The 22,233-nt window shown below is 44.9% G+C and overlaps 1 protein-coding gene across 1 annotated transcript in view; it reads right to left on the reverse strand.

Moving 5' to 3' along the window:
- The window catches only part of tmem8b (transmembrane protein 8B), a 128,796-nt gene that overhangs the window by 42,699 nt on the left and 63,864 nt on the right, over positions 1-22,233 (reverse strand). Inside the window, exon 5 of the mRNA XM_087974760.1 lies at positions 19,248-19,516. Within this exon, the coding sequence (XP_087830886.1) occupies positions 19,248-19,516 (269 nt within the window). The remainder of the gene's footprint in view (positions 1-19,247; positions 19,517-22,233) is intronic.

Here is a 22,233-nt window from a genome sequence, read left to right on the forward strand (position 1 = left end):
CAACATCCTTCCTATAGAATGCTTTTGCAATATTTTCTCAAAAACTAAAATCCTGCAAATAAAGCAAATCTGAAACAAATGCTGGAGGAACCCGAAATTGCTCTGAACCCGTTCTGCAAACACATCACACTGGGCCCAAAATATTAACTCTGTTTCTCTCTCCACAGATGCTGCCAAATCTGCTGGGATTCTCCAGCATCCTCTGTGTTTATTTGTGCAGTGTTATGTTTATTTACAAAAATAAACACAAAAATGATCTGCCTTCTAAGTCAAATATAGTGCAGCTTCAGTCTGTTTCTGATTTATGTGCACTCAAGTGAATCCCAAATTAACGCTCACTACCAGCACTCTAATTAAACAGAATGAATTTCCAATTAACTGGTAATGCAGTTTGGGGCTGAAAGTTTGCTCGTCCTGAAACCTTCACCCTATTTCTGCTGCTGCTGCCGCCAACTGTATCTCTACCTGTAGGGCATGTGCTATCGGCTGTGTGAGATCTTAAGCAATAGGAGTTGTGAAGGAGGCAGTTCAGCTTCTCAATACAATCTGCCATTCAACAGCCTCATGGCACTCTCCTGGTTTCCAGCTCCTCATTGCCCTCAACTCCTCAATATTTCAAAGGCCTCCAGAGAAAAGAAATTCCTTCCCATTTCAGTTTTAAATGAGTGTACCCAGCCAACACAATCAAAGATCCCTCTCACCCTGGTTATAATCTCTTCAGACCTCTTCCATCAGGCAGAAGATGCAAAAGCTTAATAACATGTGCCAGCAGGTTCAAGAACAGCTCCTTCCCCTGTTGTTATTCGACTTCTGAGTGGATCTCTTAAATTTCAAATTTAATGTTGATCTCACTCTTTGTGCATTTTTTCTGCAGCCATAACATTGAATTCCTCACTCTGATTACCCTAATACACTTTGTATGGCATGATCTACCTGTACTGCACGCAAAACAGAACTTTTCACTGTAACTAGGTACACGTGACAATAATAAATCAAACCAAATCAAATCCCTGCCAGTTGTCCCCACTATTCATAAAGTCATATAAGCACAGAAACAAACCCTTCCAACCAACCAGTCCATGCTGACCATAATCTCAAACTAAACTAGTCTCACCTGCCTGTGCTTGGCCCATATCCCTCCAAACATTTCTTATTCATGAACTTATCTAAATGTCTTTTAAATGTTGTAACCATACCCTCATCCACCACTTCCTCTGGAAATTCATTCCACACACATAGCCTGTGACTAATGGAGTGCCTCAGGGATCGGTGCTGGACCCATTGCTGTTTGTTATATCAATGATATATCAATGTTATATCAATGATTCGGATGAGAGTGTACAAGGCATGATTAGTAAGTTTGCAGATGATACTAAAATAGGAGGTATCGTGGACAGTGAGGAACGTTATCAGAAATTGCAGCAGGACCTTCATCAGCTGGGGAAGTGGGCCAAGAAATGGAGTTTAATATAGATAAGCATGAGGATTGGCATTTCGGAAAGTTAAATCAAGGTTGGAGTTTCATAGTGAATGGTACGACCTTAAGGGGTGTCGTGAAACAGGGGGACTTTGGAGTCCAGGTGCATGGCTCTCTGAAAATGGAGTCACAGGTAGACAGTGCAATGAAGAAAGCTTTTGGCATACTGGCCTTCATTAGTCAGGGCATTATGTTGCAGTTGTACAGGATGTTGGTGAGGCCGCATTTGGAATATTGTGTTCGGTTTTGGTCACCTTGCTATAGAAAGGATGTTATTAAACTGGAAAGAGTACAGAAGAAATTTACAAGGATAGTGCCAGGATCCAGCGCTCAGAATCATAGGGAGAGGCTGGACAAACTAGGACTTTTTTCTTTAGACTGTTGGAGACTGGGGGGTGGGTGGTGTGGAATCTTACAGAAGTATATAATATCATGAGAGGCATTGGTAGGGTGAATGCACTCAGTCTTTTTCCCAGGGTTGGGGAATCAAGGACTAATTAAGGTTAGAGGGGAATGAATAAAAGGTTAGAGGGGCAACTGTTTTACACAGAGGGTGGTACACATATGGAATGAGCTGCCAGAGGAAGTGATTGAGGCGGGCACATTAACAACATTTAAAAGGCATTTGGATGAATATATGGATAGGAAAGGTTTAGAACGGTATGGGACAAGTGCAGGGAAATGGGGTTAGTGTGGATGGACGTTTTGGTCAGCAAGGACCAGTTTGGGGCAAAGGGCCTGCCTCCTTGCTGTAAGACTTTATGACTCTATGCAGTTTCTCAAAAGTTACCCTATCAAGCCCCTTCATAATCTTGAATGTTTCAGTGAGATCACCCCTCATTCTTTGAAACTATAACGAGTAAAGGCCAAAGCTGTTTTGTTGTTTTAGGTATCTCAAGCTCATCTGTCTTGTGCCATCCTCACCCAGCTGCTTTAACTTATGTGCCATCTGTCTGTGACAGCATCAACCAAGTACATCGCAATCCACATTTCCCTCTGCTGCCCTCACTTTATCCTCTCTGTAGCTTTTTCTGATCAGGAGCCCGAAATACTGACATTCTGTTTTCCAGGTGTCAGTTTTTGCATTCCTTTTACTTTTGTGGTGTCAAGTATCTCGTCTACTCTTACACCTGGAGAATGGGCCAGATTCTGGCCGATGCGGATAAGTGTGAGGTTGTCCATTTTGGCCACAAAAATAAAAGTACAAATTGTGTTTTTAAAAGGGAATCAGACTCAAAGTGTGTCAGTGCAGAGAGATCTTGGTGTCTTTGCGCATGAATCACAGAAAGTGCGTACGTGGCTGTAGCGTATAATCAGAAACGCAAATGGAATCCTGACATGGATTGTAACAGGACTGGGATATAAATGTAAAGAAGTATTGTTACAAGTGGTGAGACCATGTCTGGAGTATTGTGACCAGTTTTGGTCTCCTGACTTGAGGAAGGATGTGCAGGCAATGAAGACAGTTCAGAGGTTGGTCTCAGGGATGAAAGGGCTGTTGTATGAGGAGTGAAGAACAAAGAACAAAGAAATTTTACAGCCCAGGAACAGGCCCTGCGGTCCTCCAAGCCTGAGCCGCTCCAAATCTACTGTCTAAACCTGTCGGTCAATTCCTAAGCATTTGTATCCCTCTGCTCCCCACCTACTCATGCATCTGTCCAGACGTATCTTAAATTAATCTACCGTGCCTGCCTCTACCACCTCTGCTGGCAACACGTTCCAGACGTCCACCACCCTGTGTGTGAAGTACTTGCCACGTGTATTCCCCTTAAACTTTCTGCCTCTCACCTTGAAAGTGTGACCTCCCGTTATTGAATCCTTCACCCCGGGAAAAAGCTTGTCTCTATCCACCCTGTCTATACCCTTCATGATTTTATAAACCTCAATCAGTCCCCCCACAATCTCCTTTTTTCTAATGAAAATAAACATAACCTACTCACCCCTTCTTCATAGCTAGCACCTTCCATACCAGGCAACATCCTCGTAAACCTTCTCTGCACCCTCTCCATAGCGTCCACATCCTTTTGGTAATGTGGCGACCAGAACTGTACACAGTATTCTAAATGCGGCAGAACCAACGTCTTGTACAATTTTAACATGACTTGCCAGCTCTTATACTCAATGCCCCGTCCAATGAAGGCAAGCATACTATATGCCTTCTTGACCACTCTATCCACCTGTGCAGCAACCTTCAGGGTATAATGGACCTGCACTCCCAGATCTCTCTGCCCATCAACTTTTCCCAAGGCTCTTCAGTTTATTGTATAATTCGCTCTAGAATTAGCCTTGCCTAAATGCATCACCTCACATTTGTCTGGATTAAAATCCATCTGCCACTTTTCTGCCCAACTCTCCAGTCTATCTATATCCTCCTGTATTCTCTGACAGTCCCTTATGCTTTCTGCTACTCCACCAATCTTCGTGTCATCTGCAAACTTGCTGATCATACCAACAATGCCCTCTTCCAGATCATTTATGTATATCACAAACAACAGTGGCCCCAACACTGACCCCTGAGGAACACCACTGGTCACCTTTCTCCATTTCGAGAAACTCCCTTCAACCACTACTCTGTCTCCTGCTGCTCAACCAGTTCTTTATCCACCTAGCTGGAACACTCTGCACACCATGTGACTTCACTTTCTCCATTAGTCTACCATGGGGAACTTTATCAAATCTGAAAATGTGTTGCTGGAAAAGCACAGCAGGTCAGGCAGCATCCAAGGAACAGGAGAATCGACGTTTCGGGAATAAGCCCTTCTTCAGGAATGAGGAAAGTGTGTCCAGCAGGCTAAGATAAAAGGTAGGGAGGAGCAACACGACGGTTGGAGGAAGAGCACTTCATCTTCCGCCTAGGAACCCTCCAACCACAAGGGATGAACTCAGATTTCTCCAGTTTCCTCATTTCCCCTCCCCCCACATTGTCTCAGTCAAATCCCTCGAACTCAGCACCGCCTTCCTAATCTGCAATCTTCTTCCTGACCTCTCCGCCCCCACCCTACTCTGGCCTATCACCCTCACCATGACCTCCTTCCACCTATCGCATTTCCAACGCCCTTCCCCCAAGTCCCTCCTCCCTACCCTTTATCTTAGCCTGCTGGACACACTTTCCTCATTCCTGAAGAAGGGCTTATGCCCGAAATGTCAGTTCTCCTGTTCCTTGGATGCTGCCTGACCTGCTGCGCTTTTCCAGCAACACATTTTCAGCTCTGATCTCCAGCATCTGCAGTCCTCACTTTCTCCTCGAAGATTTCAACCTTATCAAATGCCTTACTCAAGTCCATGTATATGACATCTACAGCCCTTCCTTCATCTGTCAACTTGGTCACTTTCTCGAAGAACTCTATTCAGTTAGTAAGGCACGATCTCCCCCGCACAAACCCATGTTGCCTATCACTAATAAGCCCATTCTTTTCTAAATATAAATAGATCCTATCCCTCAGTATCTTCTTCAGCAACTTTCCCACTACCGACATCAGGCTCACTGGTGTGTAGTTACCCGGAATATCCCTACTACTCTTCTTGCACAAGGGGACAACATGAGCAGCCCTCCAAGTCCTCTAGCACCTCACCTGTATTTAAGGAAGCCACAAAGATATCTGTCAGGGCCCCAACTATTTCCTCTCTCGCCTCCCTCAGCAACCTGGGATAGATCCCATCCGGTCCTGGGGATTTGTCCACATTAATATTCTTTAGCCTACCCAACACATCTTCCCTACTTATATCAATGTGATCCAGACTAATCAAACTTCTATCTCTAATCTCAAGATTCATCATGTTCCTCTCCTCAATGAGCACTTGGTGGGCGGCATGGTGGCACAGTGGTTGGCGCTGCTGCCTCACAGCGCCAGAGACCTGGGTTCAATTCCCGCCTCAGGCGACTGACTGTGTGGAGTTTGCACATTCTCCCCGTGTCTGCGTGGGTTTCCTCCGGGTGCTCCGGTTTCCTCCCACAATCCAAACATGTGCAGGTCAGGTGAATTGGCCATGCTAAATTGCCTGTAGTTTTAGGTAAGAGGTAAATGTAGGGGTATGGGTGGTTTGCGCTTCGGCGGGGCGGTGTGGACTTGTTGGGCCGAAGGGCCTGTTTCCACACTGTAAAGTAATCTAATCTAATCTAATCAAAGTAATCATTCAGAATCTCACCCATTCTCTCAGGTTCGACACACAGCCTTCCTTCGTTATCCTTTAGTGGACCAATCCTTTCTCTAATTAACCGCTTGCTTCTTATATAAGAATAAAATGCTTTGGGATTCTCCTTAATTCTGCTCGCTAAAACTATTTCATGACCCCTTTTCACCTGCTTGATTCCTCGTTTAAGACTTGACCTACTCTTCTGATATTCTTCCGGGGCCCGTTCTGTTCTTAGCTGCCTAGGCCTTACATATGCTTCCCTTTTCCTCTTGGCTAGTCGTACAATTTCTCCTGTCATCCACAGTTCACGAATCTTGCCCTTCCTATCCTTTGCCTTCAACAAGACATGCCTATCCTGCACTATCTTTAACCTATCTTTGAAAGCCTCCCACATCGCAAAGGTGGACTTCCCTTCAAATAGCTGTGTCCAGTCCACATTTCTGAGGTCCTGCCTAATTTTGATATAATTGGCCTTGGCCCAGTTTAGTACTCTTCCCTTAGGACCACTCTCTTCTTTATCTACGAGTATTCTAAAACTTACAGAATTGTGGTCACTGTTCCCAAAGAAATCCCCCACCGCAACTTCTACCACCTGGCCTGGCTCATTACCCAGTACCAGGTCCAATATGGCCCCTTCCTTCGTCAGACTATTGACATACTGGTTGAATAGCATGGGCTGGAGTTCAGAAGGATAAGGAGGGATCTGACTGAGGAATATAAAACGCTAAAGGGGATTGATAAGGTGCACATTGAACAGATGTTCACCCTTGTGGGACAGTCTGGAATAAGAGGTCACAGATACGAGGTAATGGGACGAAGTAGGTTCAAAACTGAGATGAGGAGAAACTGCTTCTCTCAAGCGGTTGTGAATCTGCGGAACTCACTGCCCCAGAGTGCAGTGGGGGGCAGAATCAATCCACAGATTCAAGAAAGAAATGGAAATGTTTCTGATGGAAAGTGGGATAAAGGGCTGTGGGGAGCAGGCAGGAAAGGAGAGTTGAGATCAGGATAAGATCAGCCATGATCAGGTTAAATGGCTGAGCAGGCTTGAAGGACTGAATTACCGACTCCTGCTCCCAATTCCTATATTCCTGTAGCCAATATATGGACCTTTAACACAAATCTTAGCCTCTATTATTCTTATTAATACTCTGTCAGTCTTAATCTACTATTATGACTCTACTGACTTGAAGAATTATAAATGTTTGGCCAGGCGGATTGAAATCTCCAAATCCTATTGTACAAATGGAGAGGAGGTAATGGCCTAGTGATACTGTCAGTAGATTGGTAATCCAGGAACCCAAGAAATGTTCTGGGGACCCAGGTTTGAATCCCACCGTGGCAGCTGGTGAAATTTGAATTCAACTAAAAAAATAATCTGGAATTAGAAGTCTAAGGATGACCATGAAGCCATTGTCCTTAAGAATTCCAGCTGCTGTCTAGGGAAGGAAATCTGCTGTTGTTAGTTTGGCTGGCCTACATGTGACTCCAGACCTTTAGAGTCAAGCAAGCCACTCAGTTCATGAGCAGCTAGGGATAGGCAATAATTGCTGACCCAGCCAACATTAATACACAATAAAACATGTAATCTGCGAAAAACAGAGGGCGGTTGTAAAAAGGAGACTATAAATAAATAAATGGCACTTTCTGAGTCTGTCGAGATGCTAAATAAATGGATACATGGGGTTTAGAAACTGGGTGAATCATGGAAATGGCTGAGTTATCTGGATAGGGTCATCCATGGGTTATGTTACTAGACCAGCCATCCACAAGTTTGGGTTGTTAAACCCACTGTGAGTCAAATGTGAGTTTAAATCCGCCCCCAGATGCATTTTGAAAATTGAAGCTTAGTTTTTAATTTAAAAACCACAATACTATTCCATTATTGTAAAAAGCCATCGAGTTCACTAAAGGCCTTTAGAGGTGGAAATCTCCCACCCTGACCTGGTCTGGCCTACAACTGTATTAAGTGGCCATCGGAACTGTCATCTCAGACAATATCTGGCCCATTGGGGGCTGCTTAAGGTGATGAGTTGGTCTTGAAGACATTATTCAACTCTGATTGGCTGTACATTGTATGTATATAAGACCTTGAGACAGAGGAGCAGAAATAGGCCATTCAGCCCATCAACTTTCAATGAGATCATGGCTGTTCTGATAATCCTCAATTCCACTTTCCTGCCTTTTCCCCTCAACCTTTGATTCCCTTTTACTGATTAAAAATCTGTCTACCTCAGCCTTGAATATATTGAGTCTGAGAGCAGGAGGAAGGCATTCAGCCCCTCCAAGGCTATTCTGTCACAGTTTGTCTATATCTCACTCTAATCAACCTACCTTAAATGCAATTTCTTGATACAAAAATTGTTGCCCACAAAAATCTAGCCATCACAGTCCAGAAAGCTCTGTTCTCTACCCTTCCTTTTCATATTTTAAATCCTCAGCACTTTTTTTTTTCTCTTTCTTCTTATTCATGACTTCTGTCATTAATTTAGGTGCCGTGGCATGCCAACTTATAAAACTTCTAGGTAAAAACAATGACTGCAGATGCTGGAAACCAGATTCTGGAATAGAGTGGTGCTGGAAGAGCACAGCAGTTCAGGCAGCATCCGAGGAGCAGTAAAATTGACGTTTCGGGCAAAAGCCCTTCATCAGGACTTCTGTTTGTTTTGTAAAAATACATTCGACAATAAGTTGCCATTCTATTCTATTCCAGTTTAATCCTCCATAATCTAAAATGCAAGTGTGAAAATGACACAGGAAGCATCAGCAGTTTCACAGAGCCTACATGACAGATCACTGTCCAGTTACCCCTGTGAGAGAGGAAGTGGGACTCTACAGGGATGTCACTGAGAATCATGTTCAGCTACAATGACTCCCCACACTGCAACATATCCATGCAGCCGGCTTATAGTTAGCTTTCCAGTTCAAGAACACTGGCATCCCAGTGACATACTAGAGGCTTAATGGCAACCATCAGTCTGCGGCCGAGTGCGAGTCAGGAGAGAGAGAGAAGGATATTAGGGATATTGGCACTACAATGCAGCACCTGCTTCCCAAGAGGATGGCACAGTGGCTCAGTGGTTAGCACTGCTTCCTCACAGTGCCAGGGACCCAGGTTCAACTCCAGCCTTGGGTGACTGTCTATGTGGAGTTTGCATGTTCTCCCCATGTCATAGAGTCATAGAGATGTAGAGCATGGAAACAGACCCTTCGGTCCAACTCGTCCACGCATGGGTTTGCTCCAGGTTTCTCCCACAGTCCGAAGATATACTGGTTAGGTGGATAGGCCATGCTAAAATGCCTATAATTTTCAGGGATGTGTAGGTTAGGTGCATTAGTCAGGGTAAACGTTGAGTAATAGGATAGGGGAATGGGTCTGGGTGAGTTACTCTTTGGAGAGTTGGTGTAGACTTGTTTGGCCGAAGGGCCTGTTTCCACACTGTAGGGATTCTGTGATTCACCTGAGTCATTGAGGGACACTACAAGTGTAATTGTCCTTTCAAGATTCATGGGGAATCACAAATTAATCTCCCTGAGGGTTGGTAACAGGACATGGCATGCCCAGCTGGAACTTACTACCTGAGCTGGAGATAAACTAGGTCCCCCTCCTCTTCCTCAGTTACCTTCTAGCCCAGGTGGTCCTTGTAGGGGGAGCACATGGTGTCCATCAACATTCTCGATGCCTTTAGGGAGAGGTGGGGACCACAGGGGACACAGTGCTTTATCTCCCTCTCCAACTTCATTCAATTTAGCTCCTTCCTGTTCTCCATACCCTACCCCACCGTCCTCACTGTCAATGGCTCCCACTGCCCATAATGAGTTCTGTGTGTAAACTTGGCTAAACCCGTGATTACTACTGCCGCTTAATAGTTAAAAAAAACTCATGGTGATTTGGTGGGAAAGCCGTTCAGTTATGTGTGATAAGACAAAGCAGACCCTTAGCCTCCTGTGATGCAGTGGTAATGTCCCTACCTCTGGACCAGGAGGCCTGCGTTCATGTCCCACCTGCTCCAGAATTGTGTCATCGTGTATCCGAATGGGTTGACTTAAAAAAAAATGAAACAGCCCCTACATGGGCTCATGTGGTGCAATGGTAGTGTCCCTCTCCCTGAACCAGGAGGCCTGACTTCAGGTGCCACCTACTGCAGAGATGAATAATAATACTTCTGAACAGGTCAATTAAAAATATCCATAAAACCCACCCAAGTAGTATTCCTGGTGCAATGAGCTCAAAAATAAGATCAGTAAAACGTTTCGTGCTTTCCTTCCTGAAGACAAGCCCTTGATAAGTTTGGTTGGCTGAAGAATTCCAGCATGTGTCTTGTTTGCAGTGTCTGGGTGTCCGGGAGAGGGCGCATATGGAGAACTTTGTCTAGTTCAGCTCGCCCTGTGATAGAAAGGATATTATTAAGCTGAGAGGGTTCAGAAGTGTTTTACGAGGATGTTCCCAGGTGGGCTGGGACTTTTTTTCACTGGAGCGTTGGAGGTTGCGGTGTGACCTTACATAGATGGGCAGTGGGAGCCATTGACAGTGAGGACGGTGGGGTAGGGTAGGGAGAACAGGAAGGAGCTAAATCGAATGAAGTTGGAGAGGGAGATAAAGCACTGTGTCCCCTGTGGTCCCCACCTCTCCCTAAAGGCATCGAGAGTGTTGATGGATAAAGTAATGGCTATAGATAAAGTAATGGCGGGTGTCTTTTCCCTCGGGTAGGAGAGTTCAAAACAGGGGTGTATTTTAAGGTGACAGAAGAAAGATTTAAAAAAGACATGAGGGGCAACTTGTTTCTCACAGAGCGGTTTGTGTGTGGAATGAACTGCCAGAGGAAATGGCGGATGTGGGTACAGTTACAATGTTTAAAAGATATTTGGATACGTTCATGCATAAGAAATGTTTGGAGGGCTATGGGCTAAGTGCAGGCAGCTGGGACTAGTTTAGTTTGAGATTCTGGTCAGCCTGGACCAGTTGGACCAAAGGGTCTGTTTCTCCGGAAGACTCTCGGTGCCTTGAGAGAGTCTCGGTACCATAGTGTATGGAGTGCCTTATTCCACACACCCCCAACGCCATTTGGTTTAGCTCGCCTTACCCCTTGCTCACTTTTTTTGTTTGCATTGCTTGTAATAGGCTTTGCATTTAAATATCTAATTGGCTGCAGAATATGGGTGATTTACTGGTTGCAAGTAATTAGCAATTAAAAATGTCGTGATGATTTGTTGATGGGATAAAAAACCTTTCAGTTGCGGGTAAGAACACTTCTGGATATAAAAATAAAGAGAAGCAGACTCAGGGATCGGGTATGTACATTACTACGACTACTAATTAATTGTTCCAATATAGTAACATCACATCAACACATCTTTGACAAATTCAGTGAAATAGATGTAACTTTAGCAGCAGGAAGAGAACCCCAGCTTTCAGCTGTAACAGAGAGAGGAATAAAAACTTCCACATCCAGCTTTAAGACACCAGCAACTGCTGAAAGCTAAAACTAAAAAGCCGGGTTCTGTGGGAGCGTGACCCTACCCACCCAGGCTGCTTCTATCGTTCCAACTTTATTAAAAAAACCCAAAGCCTCACAAGCTGTTTACTTTATAGGGTTTGAACACAACGCTCTCCATTTCTGTCTCAATCTTTCTTCATTAAAGGACAAAATACACCTCTTAAAGACACAATGTTGTCACAAATTGTTGATCCCCAGGGAGATGACTGATTATTAGGGAAATGCAGGAAGGTAGAGTTATGGTTAAAATCAGATCAGCCGTGATCTTATTGAATGGCAGAACAAACTGGAAGGGCAGAGTGGCCTACTCTTGTTCCTTATCTGTATGCTGTAAACTCTGTACCAGATAAATCACCCATAGAACACCTAGAAATACTTAATTAGAATAGAACATGCTAACTCAATCAACTTTGTTCTTATACCTCTTACAGTGTTGGCTCTCCTGTATGTAGTGGGTCAGTTTTGAGGTTGGATATGGTTTCGTATAGGTTGCACTTTTGAGCAGATTACCTCAACATTGGACTCGATACTAACTCAGAGCACTGAGACAAAGACAGAAACTGCTGGAGAAACTCGGCAGATCTGGCAGTATCAGCGAAGAGAAAGCAGAGTTAACATTTTGGGTCCAACGACCCTTCTTCAGAACTGATTGTAGCTGGATAAGGAAACAGTAATTGCCGGTCCTGTTAAGTTCTGTCAGCGATTTCGGATTTGTTTCTGATTTCCAACATCCACAGTTGTTTGGATTTTGTTTGTTTTGTGTCAGAGAGATCTGATGCGGTCTGGGTCAGAGGGTGGCAGAGTGGGAATTGGAGTTGTGATCCCAGCAAGAATCCTGGAACTGTACAGGAACTTCCGCTCCGGGGGTTTGGAGTGGTGGGTGAGGCATTTGGATGGAGAGTGGTACGTTTCTCTCTTCGATCCCAGCATAAAAGTCTCACCCCTTCCCTTGCTAAAAAAATAATTAGCCAACAAATAACACAAAGCTGATGAGGGCCAATTGACTCGAAGCCCTCACACAGCAGGTTCAGCTGTTACATAATTCATTTCCCAGTGATTGCATTTTTCAAAATAAGATTTGCATTCTCTTTTCAATAAGGAACATCCAATCTGTGTGATTGAATATGACCAGTGCATGTTTACTCCTAAGGCAGCTTATCCATTATTTAATGGTCCTGTGGTTTGTGCTGTGACAGTTCCTCTTGCAAAATGAGAACATATTCCATTCTCCACTAACTCATCTCCTCCCTGAACCAGATTCCTGTGGCTGTGGATAAATCAATTGCCAAGACTTTCACCAACCTAAGAGTACGTAAGCACATCCTACCCTCTCGGGAGTGAGCCAAGATTTATACGCAAATTAAAATCGAAAACACAAATGAAGAGTTGGTCTTCTGAAGAGTTTGTCTTCGAAGATGTCTGATCAAAATAAATGCTGTGATGGATTTGGCTTTGCATCTATCACATGACAATATTTTCGCTGAATTTCACATCTTACTGAGGATGTGAATGGTGCTGTACAAATTCCAGCTCTCTCTGTTTCTACACCTCATGACACCTTCACTGACATCGAATCAGAGAATAATATAGTGCAGAAGGAGAAGGAGATCCTTCAGCCCATCATGTCCCTTTGACTAGAGTATTCTCATGATTCCACCTTACTGCCCTATCCATACAGCCCTGGATTGAATTGAATTGAATTGAATTTATTGTCACGTGTACTGAGGCACAGTGAAAAGCTTTGTCTTGCGAGTAATACAGGCAGATCACAGAGTTAAGTAGCATAGATAAGTAAATGATAGGTAAACAGCGGCAAAAACAAAAACACAGAATGTTAAGAGTTTTTGAATCCATTCAGTATTCTAACAACAGTAGGCATAAACTACTTGATCTTTCAGGGATTTAAGGGTTATGGGGAAAAGGCAGGAAAGTGGATATGAGGAATACTGGATCAGCCTACTGAATGGTGGAGCTGGTTCCATAGGCCTACTCTTGTTCCCATTCCTTATGGTCTTATAGACCTTGAGGGTGGCCATACCCCCCTCTACAAGTGGAAAATGAACATAGAATATTGAACAGTACAGGCCCTTTGATGTTGTGCCGACCTTTTATCCTACTCTAAGGTCAAACTAACCTACATACCCTTCATTTTCCTATCATCCATGTGCCGATCGAAGAGTCGTTTAAATATCCCTAATGTATCCGACTGTACTACCACTGCTGGCAATGCATTCCACACACCCACCACTCTCTGAGTAAAGAACCGACCTCTGACATCTCCCTTAAACCTTCTTCCAATCACCCTAGCACCATATGAGGATGATGGACATTGACCCTGACAGCTGGGGGACAGTCACTGATGGCCAGGACTTCTGGAGGGTGACTGAAAGGTCATTGGAAATGAAAAGCTCAGCTGCTGAGAAGAGGGACCCAGAGAAAATCAAGACCAGAGCAACCTACATCTTCCCAGCCCAGCGTCTCCCTCTGCAGCAACTAAAGCAGAGACTGCCCTTTCAGAAGGGGCTCCACACCAGATGATGTTTAACACAGAGTTAACCACCACAGGGCACTTGATGATCTTATGAAATGGACGTCTGCCACCAATTTAAACCCATGTCCTCTTCTGATCAAAGTTAAAAATCACACAACACCAGGTTATAGTCCAACAGGTTTAATTGGAAGCACTAGCTTTCAGAGTGCCGCTCCTTCATCCGAAAGCTAATGTGCTTCCAATTAAACCTGTTGGACTATAACCTGGTGTTGTGTGATTTTTAACTCTGTACACCCCAGTCCAACACCGGCATCTCCAAATCACGACTCTTCTGATCAAACCACCTTTGAGTGGAAACAGTTTCTTCCTGTTTAATCTTTCCAGAAAGCTTCATGATTCCACTCTCTTCACATGCACGAAGGTCTCTCTTCCCCAACACCAGGGAAATGAACATTGTCAAAAACCCACTGCCAGACATTGACAAAATATGGACATTGACACTGGCCAGAATGGAGCCAAACTTTAGCCGCTTCTCACTCTTGAGTGAGACGTAGTCGCCTAACCCCCATCATGCATTCTCTTATTTGTAACAGCTAGAAAAATTCTCCTTCAATTATCAAGCCTAACCTCAAAATGCAGTCAATTCAAAATCTACAGGTATTTATTTCCAGATTCGGAGATGGAAGTTACATCACCTGTTAAATTTAGATTAGATTTCTTACAGTGTGGAAACAGGCCCTTCGGCCCAACTAGTCCACACCGACCCTCCATCCAAAGAGTAATCCATCCAGAGCCATTCCCCATATTCACCCCTGACTAATCACCTAACTCTATGGGCAATTTAACATGGCCAATTCACCTGACCTGCACATCTTTGGACTGTGGGAGGAAACCAGAGCACCTGGATGAAATCCACACAGACACAGGGAGAATGTGCAAACTCCACACAGACAGTCACCCTGAGGCTGGAATCGAACCCAGGTCCCTTGCGCTGTGAGGCAGCAGTGCTAACCACTGAGCCACCGTGCTATCAAGTCTCTCTCACTCTCTTACTGCCTCATAGCCAGTCCTCTGGCAAGAGCCACATCGCCTGTTCAAGACTGCACTCTTTCACTGCAGATACCACATGTCCTACTGAGGTATTTCCAGTATTATCTGATTTTATATCACAGCACACGGTTATTCTTGGTTTTAACTGAAAGATATCACTGTTGGCAGTACACCACTCCGATGGTGTGTGTGACAATAGTATGGCTTTAAGAGCTATATTTTGTCCTGGCTTCTTTAATGATAAGACATTGAGACAGAGGTGCCAAGTGGTCAGTTCTAAGCCAATAAAGCAAACAGCTTGTGAGATCTTGGGGCTTTTTTTAAAAAGGTTGAAACAAAAGAAGCAGCATGAATGGGTGGGTCAAGCTGCCACAGAACTAGGATTTTAGTTTAGTTTTCAGTAGCTGTTGGGATTTGGAAGCTGCTATACATCTCTCAGTGCTACAACAAAATGCTTGAGTTCTTTCTCTCTGTATCTCAGCGTTTCTCTTGATGTTCTTTCCTCCTGAACTGGAGAATTACATGTGAAAATCTATTTAACTGAATTTGCCTTTGCCAAGGGTGTGTTTATATGATGTTACTATCTTGGAACAACTAATCAGTGGTAACTAATTTTTATTAACTTGTTAAATATTTTGATAGTTAGTTAAGCTAATTTTTAAAAATTTCCTATTTTGTCCATTATTTAATTGGAGTGTAAGAATAAAGTGTGTTTTGCTTCACGCCTGGTAGTTTGAACACTCGAACTGCATCCAGAACACAACACACTTACCTTTAAAATAAGGTCAAGTTGGGGTCAAGGCTACCTTCTTTGTATATTATGAGGGGTTTTGGTCTGGTCCATAACAAGCATCAGCCCACAGTGTGCACACACATTACTGGGAGATGGGACTTGAACCCAGAAAGAATCCAATACAAAGTGGAATGCTATCCATTGGACCACAGCTGGGCAAACGAGGGGAAACATACCGAGCTAATCTTCCTAATGATTGCTCTCTGTGAATGGCCCACATCTTGATCACTAGCTTTTATTCCAATAAAAACTCTAGGAGAGGTGCATCTGCAACATTTTTCCCCAGTATCCCAGAACTAAACTACAGGAAAAGGTGAGAACAATCTTTAAACCAAGGTACAGGAGAATCGAAAGAGAGACATTGGAAATTCCTGGAAATAGAAGAGAGCACTGTGTTGAATTCAAGTTGAACCTTGATGTAAAGACAATGGCACAGGTTAGGGAAAGGCAGAGCACATTACAAACCGACATGACTTGGGCAGGGATTACTCTTGACTCTCTGTCAGAAGGTTCCAGGTTCAGTTCTCCCTCCAGGATGAGCACAGTAATTAAGGCTGTAGTGCTGAGGGAGTGCTACACTGTTGGATGTTCTGTCTGACCGAAGCTCAGGTAGATGTAAAGTGGCTGAGGCACAGCTACTCCTGGAAGGAGGTGCCCTGGTCAATAGTAAACCCTCAATCAATGACACAAACCTTGGTTGTATGTGTTACAATGCCAGTCACTACTAGCCTGTGGTCGGGGTGGTTTGCTGCCTCTTTCTTTGATGGGGTTCCAGGGCATATTATGACGGCAGTGATAGAGAAAAAAACATGAGTTTTTGACCTCGGTATTATAGTGGTTAGTGTCCCCGCCTGTCACGTGGGAGACCGGGGTTCAATTCCCCGTGAAGGAGCACCCAAGCATTTAGGGACTTTTCAGTGAACAGTCACTTTTTGTTTAGGGTGGCACGGTGGCTCAGTGGTTAGTACTGGTGCCTCACAGTGCCAGGGACCTGGGTTTGATTCCAGCCTCGGGCGACTGTGTGGAGTTAGCACATTCTCCCCGTCTCTGTGTGGGTTTCCCTCCAGGTGCTCCGTTTCCTCCCACAATCCAAAGATGTGTAGGTTAGAAGAATTGGCCATGCTAAATTGCCCATAGTATCCAGGGATGTGTAGGTTAGGTGCATTAGTCAGGGGTAAACGTAGGGGAATGGGTCTGGGTGGCATTCTCTTTGAGTGTCAGTATGGACCTATTGGGCTAATGGCCTGTTTCCACACTGTGATTCTATGCTTCTCTGGGTGAATCTTAATAAGAAAAGGCACTGATCTAAAACAAGGTGTTTACTGCATGACACTAAGATTGTTACAACAAGTCTGCAGAGACCTAGGTTATAGGTTGTCATTCTGCAAAACTCTTCAGTTGTTTTGGCTTTCCCCATTCTGTCTTCAAATATCGGTTGGAGCTCGATGCAGGCAGTCTCCTTCGTATTGGAAGGATGTCGTGAAACATGGAAGAGTTCAGAAAAGATTTACAAGGATGTTGCCAGGGTTGGATGGTCTGAGCTATAGGGAGAGGCTGAACAGGCTGGGGTTGTTTTCCCTGGAGCGTTGAAGGCTGACGGGTGACCTTACAGAGGTTTACAAAATTATGAGGGGCATGGATAGAGTAAATAGACAAGGCCTTTTCTCTGGGGTGGGGGAGTCCAGAACTAGAGGGTTTAGGGTGAGAGGGGAAAGATATAAAAGAGACCTACAGGGCAAATTTTTCACACAGACTTTGATGTGTATATGGAATGAGCTGCCAGATGAAGTGATGGAGGCTGATACAATTATGACATTTAAAAGGTATCTGGATGTGCGTATGAATAAGAAGGGTTTAGAGGGGTATGGGCCAAGTGCTGACAAATGGGACTAGATTAGATTAGATTAGATATCTGGTCAGCGTGGGTGAATTGGACCAAAGGGTCTGTTTCTGTGTTGTACATCTCTATGACTCTATGACTTTATTAACCCCTTCAGAACCATTGTTGTGTGCAAATTGTCTGTCTTTCTCACTGTATAACTCTACTTCATTAAACAGAATAGTATTGCCTGGAAAGAGATTTCATATGTTGTAAAAGGTGCAATATAAATGCAAGTCTTTTTTTTGAAGTTTATCTTTTCAAACCCAACCTTAGCATTGAAGCACAGCCCCCCAGCCCCCAGTGCATTGCAGAGAGAGCTCTGTGCTTGGAAGCATGGTGTTTTGAGACTCTACTTGTGACCTCAGGTGAATGAATAAGATCTCCTCTTTGCTAACCAAACCAACCAGGGAGTTTTCTCAATGTTGTAGACAATACTCAAGGCTATCAGACATCTACAGCACCTCCACACCTACAACCACTGCCATCTAGAAGGACAAGGACAGCATATACAGTATATGGGAACACTGCCACATCCTCCAAGCCACTCATCATCCTGACTTCACAATATATCGCCGTTCTTTCATTGTCGCTGGGTCAAAATCCTGGAATTCCCTCCCTAAAGGCATTGTGGGTCTACCAACAGCATGTACACTGCAGTGATTCAAGAAAGCAGCTCACTACCACTTTCTCAAGGGGCAACTAGGGACGGGGCAATAAATGGTGGCCCAGCCAGCAACACCCACGTTCCATAAATGAATAAATAAAAGATCAGTACCCATCAACAGCTTCATCATCTCCCTGACCGATTGCAGGATCTTGCTGTGCATATACTGATTGCCAGGTTTGTGAACAAAGCAACAATAACACTCAGACACATGCGGGCTCAGAAGCGGTTCCACACAGAAGTGCCAAGTGATGGACTGCAGAAAGCTACACTTAGGAAAAGGCACACTCAGTAATTAACAGTACATCCCACTCTTTATAGCACTGAATTAATCTTACCCATCCATCTCTCAGTGAATGCAGAACACAAAACATGAATCTTTCATTACTACAAGGACACCAGCCCTCACTCCCTGAATTCATAGTAATTGGAATTACTTCCTACTTGTGTATTTTAATTAGCTTAGATTTGATATTCATTATTTGCTGCATGTTTTATCAGGTCTGCCACACAATTAGTGATGCCCTCCCTCCCATATGTTTCTCCACACTAGCATCTGTCCTGAATTTTACAGCGTTCTATTACCCCTCTACTTTCCCACAGGGGTAGGGGGAGGTGCAGTTAACCAACAAAGGATTGTCATTGTTGAACCACTGCCAACACAGAAAAGTGAAATACTACAGAGATTACGGCTGATCCAATATTGCTCACATCCACTTTGCCACGGTCTCTCTATAACACCCAATTCTCTACTGGATCAAGAATCTATCTCTTTTAGCCTTAAATGTCCACAAGGACTCTGCCCCCAACAGTGGAAGGAGTTCCAGAGACTCACGACCTTCTGAGACCCTTTAGAGCAGAGACAGGGAGGGATTTCTTCAGCCAGAGGGTGGTGAATCTGTGGAACTCCTTGCCACAGAGGGCTGTGGAGGCCAAGTCATTGAGCGTATTTAAGACAAAGATAGATATTGGTAAAGGGATTAAGGGTTATGGGGAGAAAGCAGGAGAATGAGGTTGAGCAACGTATCAGCCGTAGTTGCTCAGAGCTGACTGAATGGACTGAATGGCCTAAATCTGCTCCTATATCTTACTGTGTTATGGTCAAATATTGCTGTTTAATGTCTCTTTAAACCTAGGGGTTCCTCGTGAATCCACATTACATTGTCACCGTGTACTTTCTACCTGGTCCTGTCAACGGCTCCCCAGCCTCCCCTCTGTTTCCTAACCAGGATCTGTGCCAATGACCTTGACCTCTTACCTCTGATGTGAACCCTGACCCGGAAGTTGACATTGACATTGCGAATGGTCTTCTCCACCAGGATGTAGTACCACTGCTGCCAGAATGGAGTGCCGTCATGCAGCTCACAGAGCCACTGGTCCCGGCAGTCAGTCCGGCTGGAGTTGTGGAGTGGCGGGGCCTTCGGCCTGACCTTCAGCACCACTGGGCAGCCCCTCACTGTCCTGTTACTGTTACTGCAGTCTGAGAGCTGCACGGTCACTCGCGAGCTGTAGCTTGGTACAAAAACCCTGAGGGGGAAACACAAGGGGGAAACTCAGAGGAAGGGAGATGAGACGGAGAGCAGACAGCTTCAGATGCATGTCTAAATGAGACCCTGTCAGCTTCCCCCTGCAACATTGGAAGAGGAGCAACCCCCTTTGAACGAGCTCCTCAGTTAGATCTGCACATAATTACATCATGACAACACAAGGTGATCCTGAAGGCAGGAAGTGACAAAGGACAGGGCAATAGATGTTGTCTATCAGGACTTTAGCAAGGCCTTTGACAAGGTCCCTCATGACACGCTGATACACAAGGTGACGGCACATGGGATCCCTGAAGAGCTTGCTTCATTGGAAGGTTGTTTTTTCTGACTGGAGATCTGTGAGCGGTAGTGTTCCGCAGGGATCAGTGCTAGGCCCCTGTTGTTTGTAACATATGTAAATGTTTTGGAAGAGAGTGTTGGTGGTCTGATTAATAAGTTCACAGGCAACACAAAGATTGGGGGAGCTTTGGACAGTGAAGATACAGCAGGATCTAGATAGGCTGGAGACATGCGTGGAGAAATGGCAGATGGAATTTAATCTGGACAATTGTGAGGTTGTCCATTTTCGAAGATCAAATGCAGAATGGAGGTGTACAGTAAATGGTAGAATCCTTAATAGAATTAAATATAAAGGATCCAGGCGTACAGGTCCGAGGTCAAGCCCACTGATTCCCACAGCTACCTAGACTACACCTCCTCCCACCCTACCTCCTGTAAAAACACCATTCCTTATTCCCAGTTCTTCTGCCTCCACTGCATCTGTTCCCAGGATGACCAATTCGATCTTAGAAAATCCCAGATGGCCTCCTTCTTCCAAGATCGCAATGTCCCTTCCCACATGGTCAACGATGCCTTACAACATATCTCCTTCACTTCCTATGAAAGACCATTCCCTCCGCGACTCCCTCATTAGGTCCACACCGCCTCCACACCCCCCACCAGCCCACACCCCACTCCTGGCACCTTTCCCTGCCACCACAGGAAGTGCAAAACCTGCACCCACACCTCCCTCCTCACCTCTGTCCAAGGCCCCAAAGGATCTTTCCAGATCCAACAGAAATTTACCTGTACCTCGACCAATGTCATCCATTGTGTCCGTTGCACCCAATGTAGTCTCCTCTACATCGGGGAGGCAGGACGCCTCCTTGCAGATTGTTTCAGAGAACATCTCTGGGATACCTACATTCACCAACCCCACCACCGCGTGGCTGAACACTTCAACTCCCCCTCCCACTCCGCCAAGCACATGCAGGTCCTGGGCCTCTTCCATTGCCAAACCCTTACCACCCAATGCCTGGAGGAAGAACATATCATATTCCACCTTGGAACTCTGCAACCACATGGGATTAACGTGGATTTCACCAGTTTTCTCATTTCCCCTCCCTCTACGTTAACTCAAGCCAAAGCCTCCAACTCAGCACCGCCCTCTTGACCTGTCCATAGCCTTTCCCATCTATCCACTCCACCCTCCTCTCCGACCTATCACCTTCTCTCCCCCCTTCATCCATCTATCACATTCTCAGCTGCCTTCACCCAGCCCCACCCACCTCCCATTTATCTCTCAGCCCCCCGGCCCACAAGCCTCATTCCTGATGAAGGACTTAGGCTCGAAATGTTGATTCTCCTGCTCTTCGATGTTGCCTGACCTGCTGTGGTTTTCCAGCACCACACTCTCGACCCTGAAAGTGACAACATAAATTGATAAGATGGTCAAGGAGGAATATGCAATGCTTGCCTTCATCAGCTGGGGCACTGAGTATAATAATATCATGTCATGTTGCCGATGTATATAATTTTAGTCCAGCCACAGTTGGAATATTGATTCCAGTTTTGCTCACTACACTACCAAAAGGATGTGGAGATTTTAGGGCAGGTACAGAAATGGCTTACCTGGATGTTCCCTGGTTTGGAGGGTATTAGCTGTGAGGAGAGATTGGACAAACGTGCTTTGTTTTCACTTGAGCATCAAAGAATGAGGGGCAATCTACTGGAAGTTTACAGAAGTATGGATAGAATGGAAAATCTGAATCTTTTTCCCAGGGTAGACATGTTAATTACTAGGGGACATAGGTTTAAGGTAAAAGGGGGAATATTTAAAGGAGATGTGAGGGGGTAAACCTTTTCCGCAGAGGATGGTAAGTGCCTGAAATGCACTGCCAGAGGAAGTGGTGGAGGAGGATAAAAGAGACATCTTGACAGTTACATGAGTAGGTAGGGAACAGAGGGATACAAACAGTGTGGAGGCAAAAGGCTTTTAGTTTAGGAAGGTGTGGTGTGTTGGTGCAGCATTAGTGGGCCGAAGGGCCTGTTCCTGTGCTATACTGTTCTTGGTTCTTTGTTCTAATCCCTAACTAGGGATGTGCAACATATCCCGTGGAAGAATAAGTTGAGGTAACTCCAGATAACCTGCTGTTTGATGGAGGGTAAACACATAGCATTCACAAGACAGGTATCCACAGTGGGACCAGGCAAGCAGGCAGACAGATGATTATCTGGTTAGTGATCGACTGGGAAAAGGGGGAGATGCAACGAGACCTGGGTATCCTTGTACACCAGTCACTGAAAGTAAGTATGCAGGGGGTGAAGAAAGGAAATGGTATGTTGGCCTTCACCGCGAGAGAATTTAAGTACTGAAGCAGGAATGTCGTGCTACAACTGTACATGGCCTTCTGGCTATGGAGGGAGTGTGACACAGGATTA

This window comes from Chiloscyllium plagiosum, unplaced genomic scaffold (genome assembly GCF_037043375.1).
Source record: "Chiloscyllium plagiosum isolate Xiang-an unplaced genomic scaffold, Cpla_swu_hap1 HiC_scaffold_2, whole genome shotgun sequence".
Lineage (NCBI taxonomy): Eukaryota > Metazoa > Chordata > Chondrichthyes > Orectolobiformes > Hemiscylliidae > Chiloscyllium > Chiloscyllium plagiosum.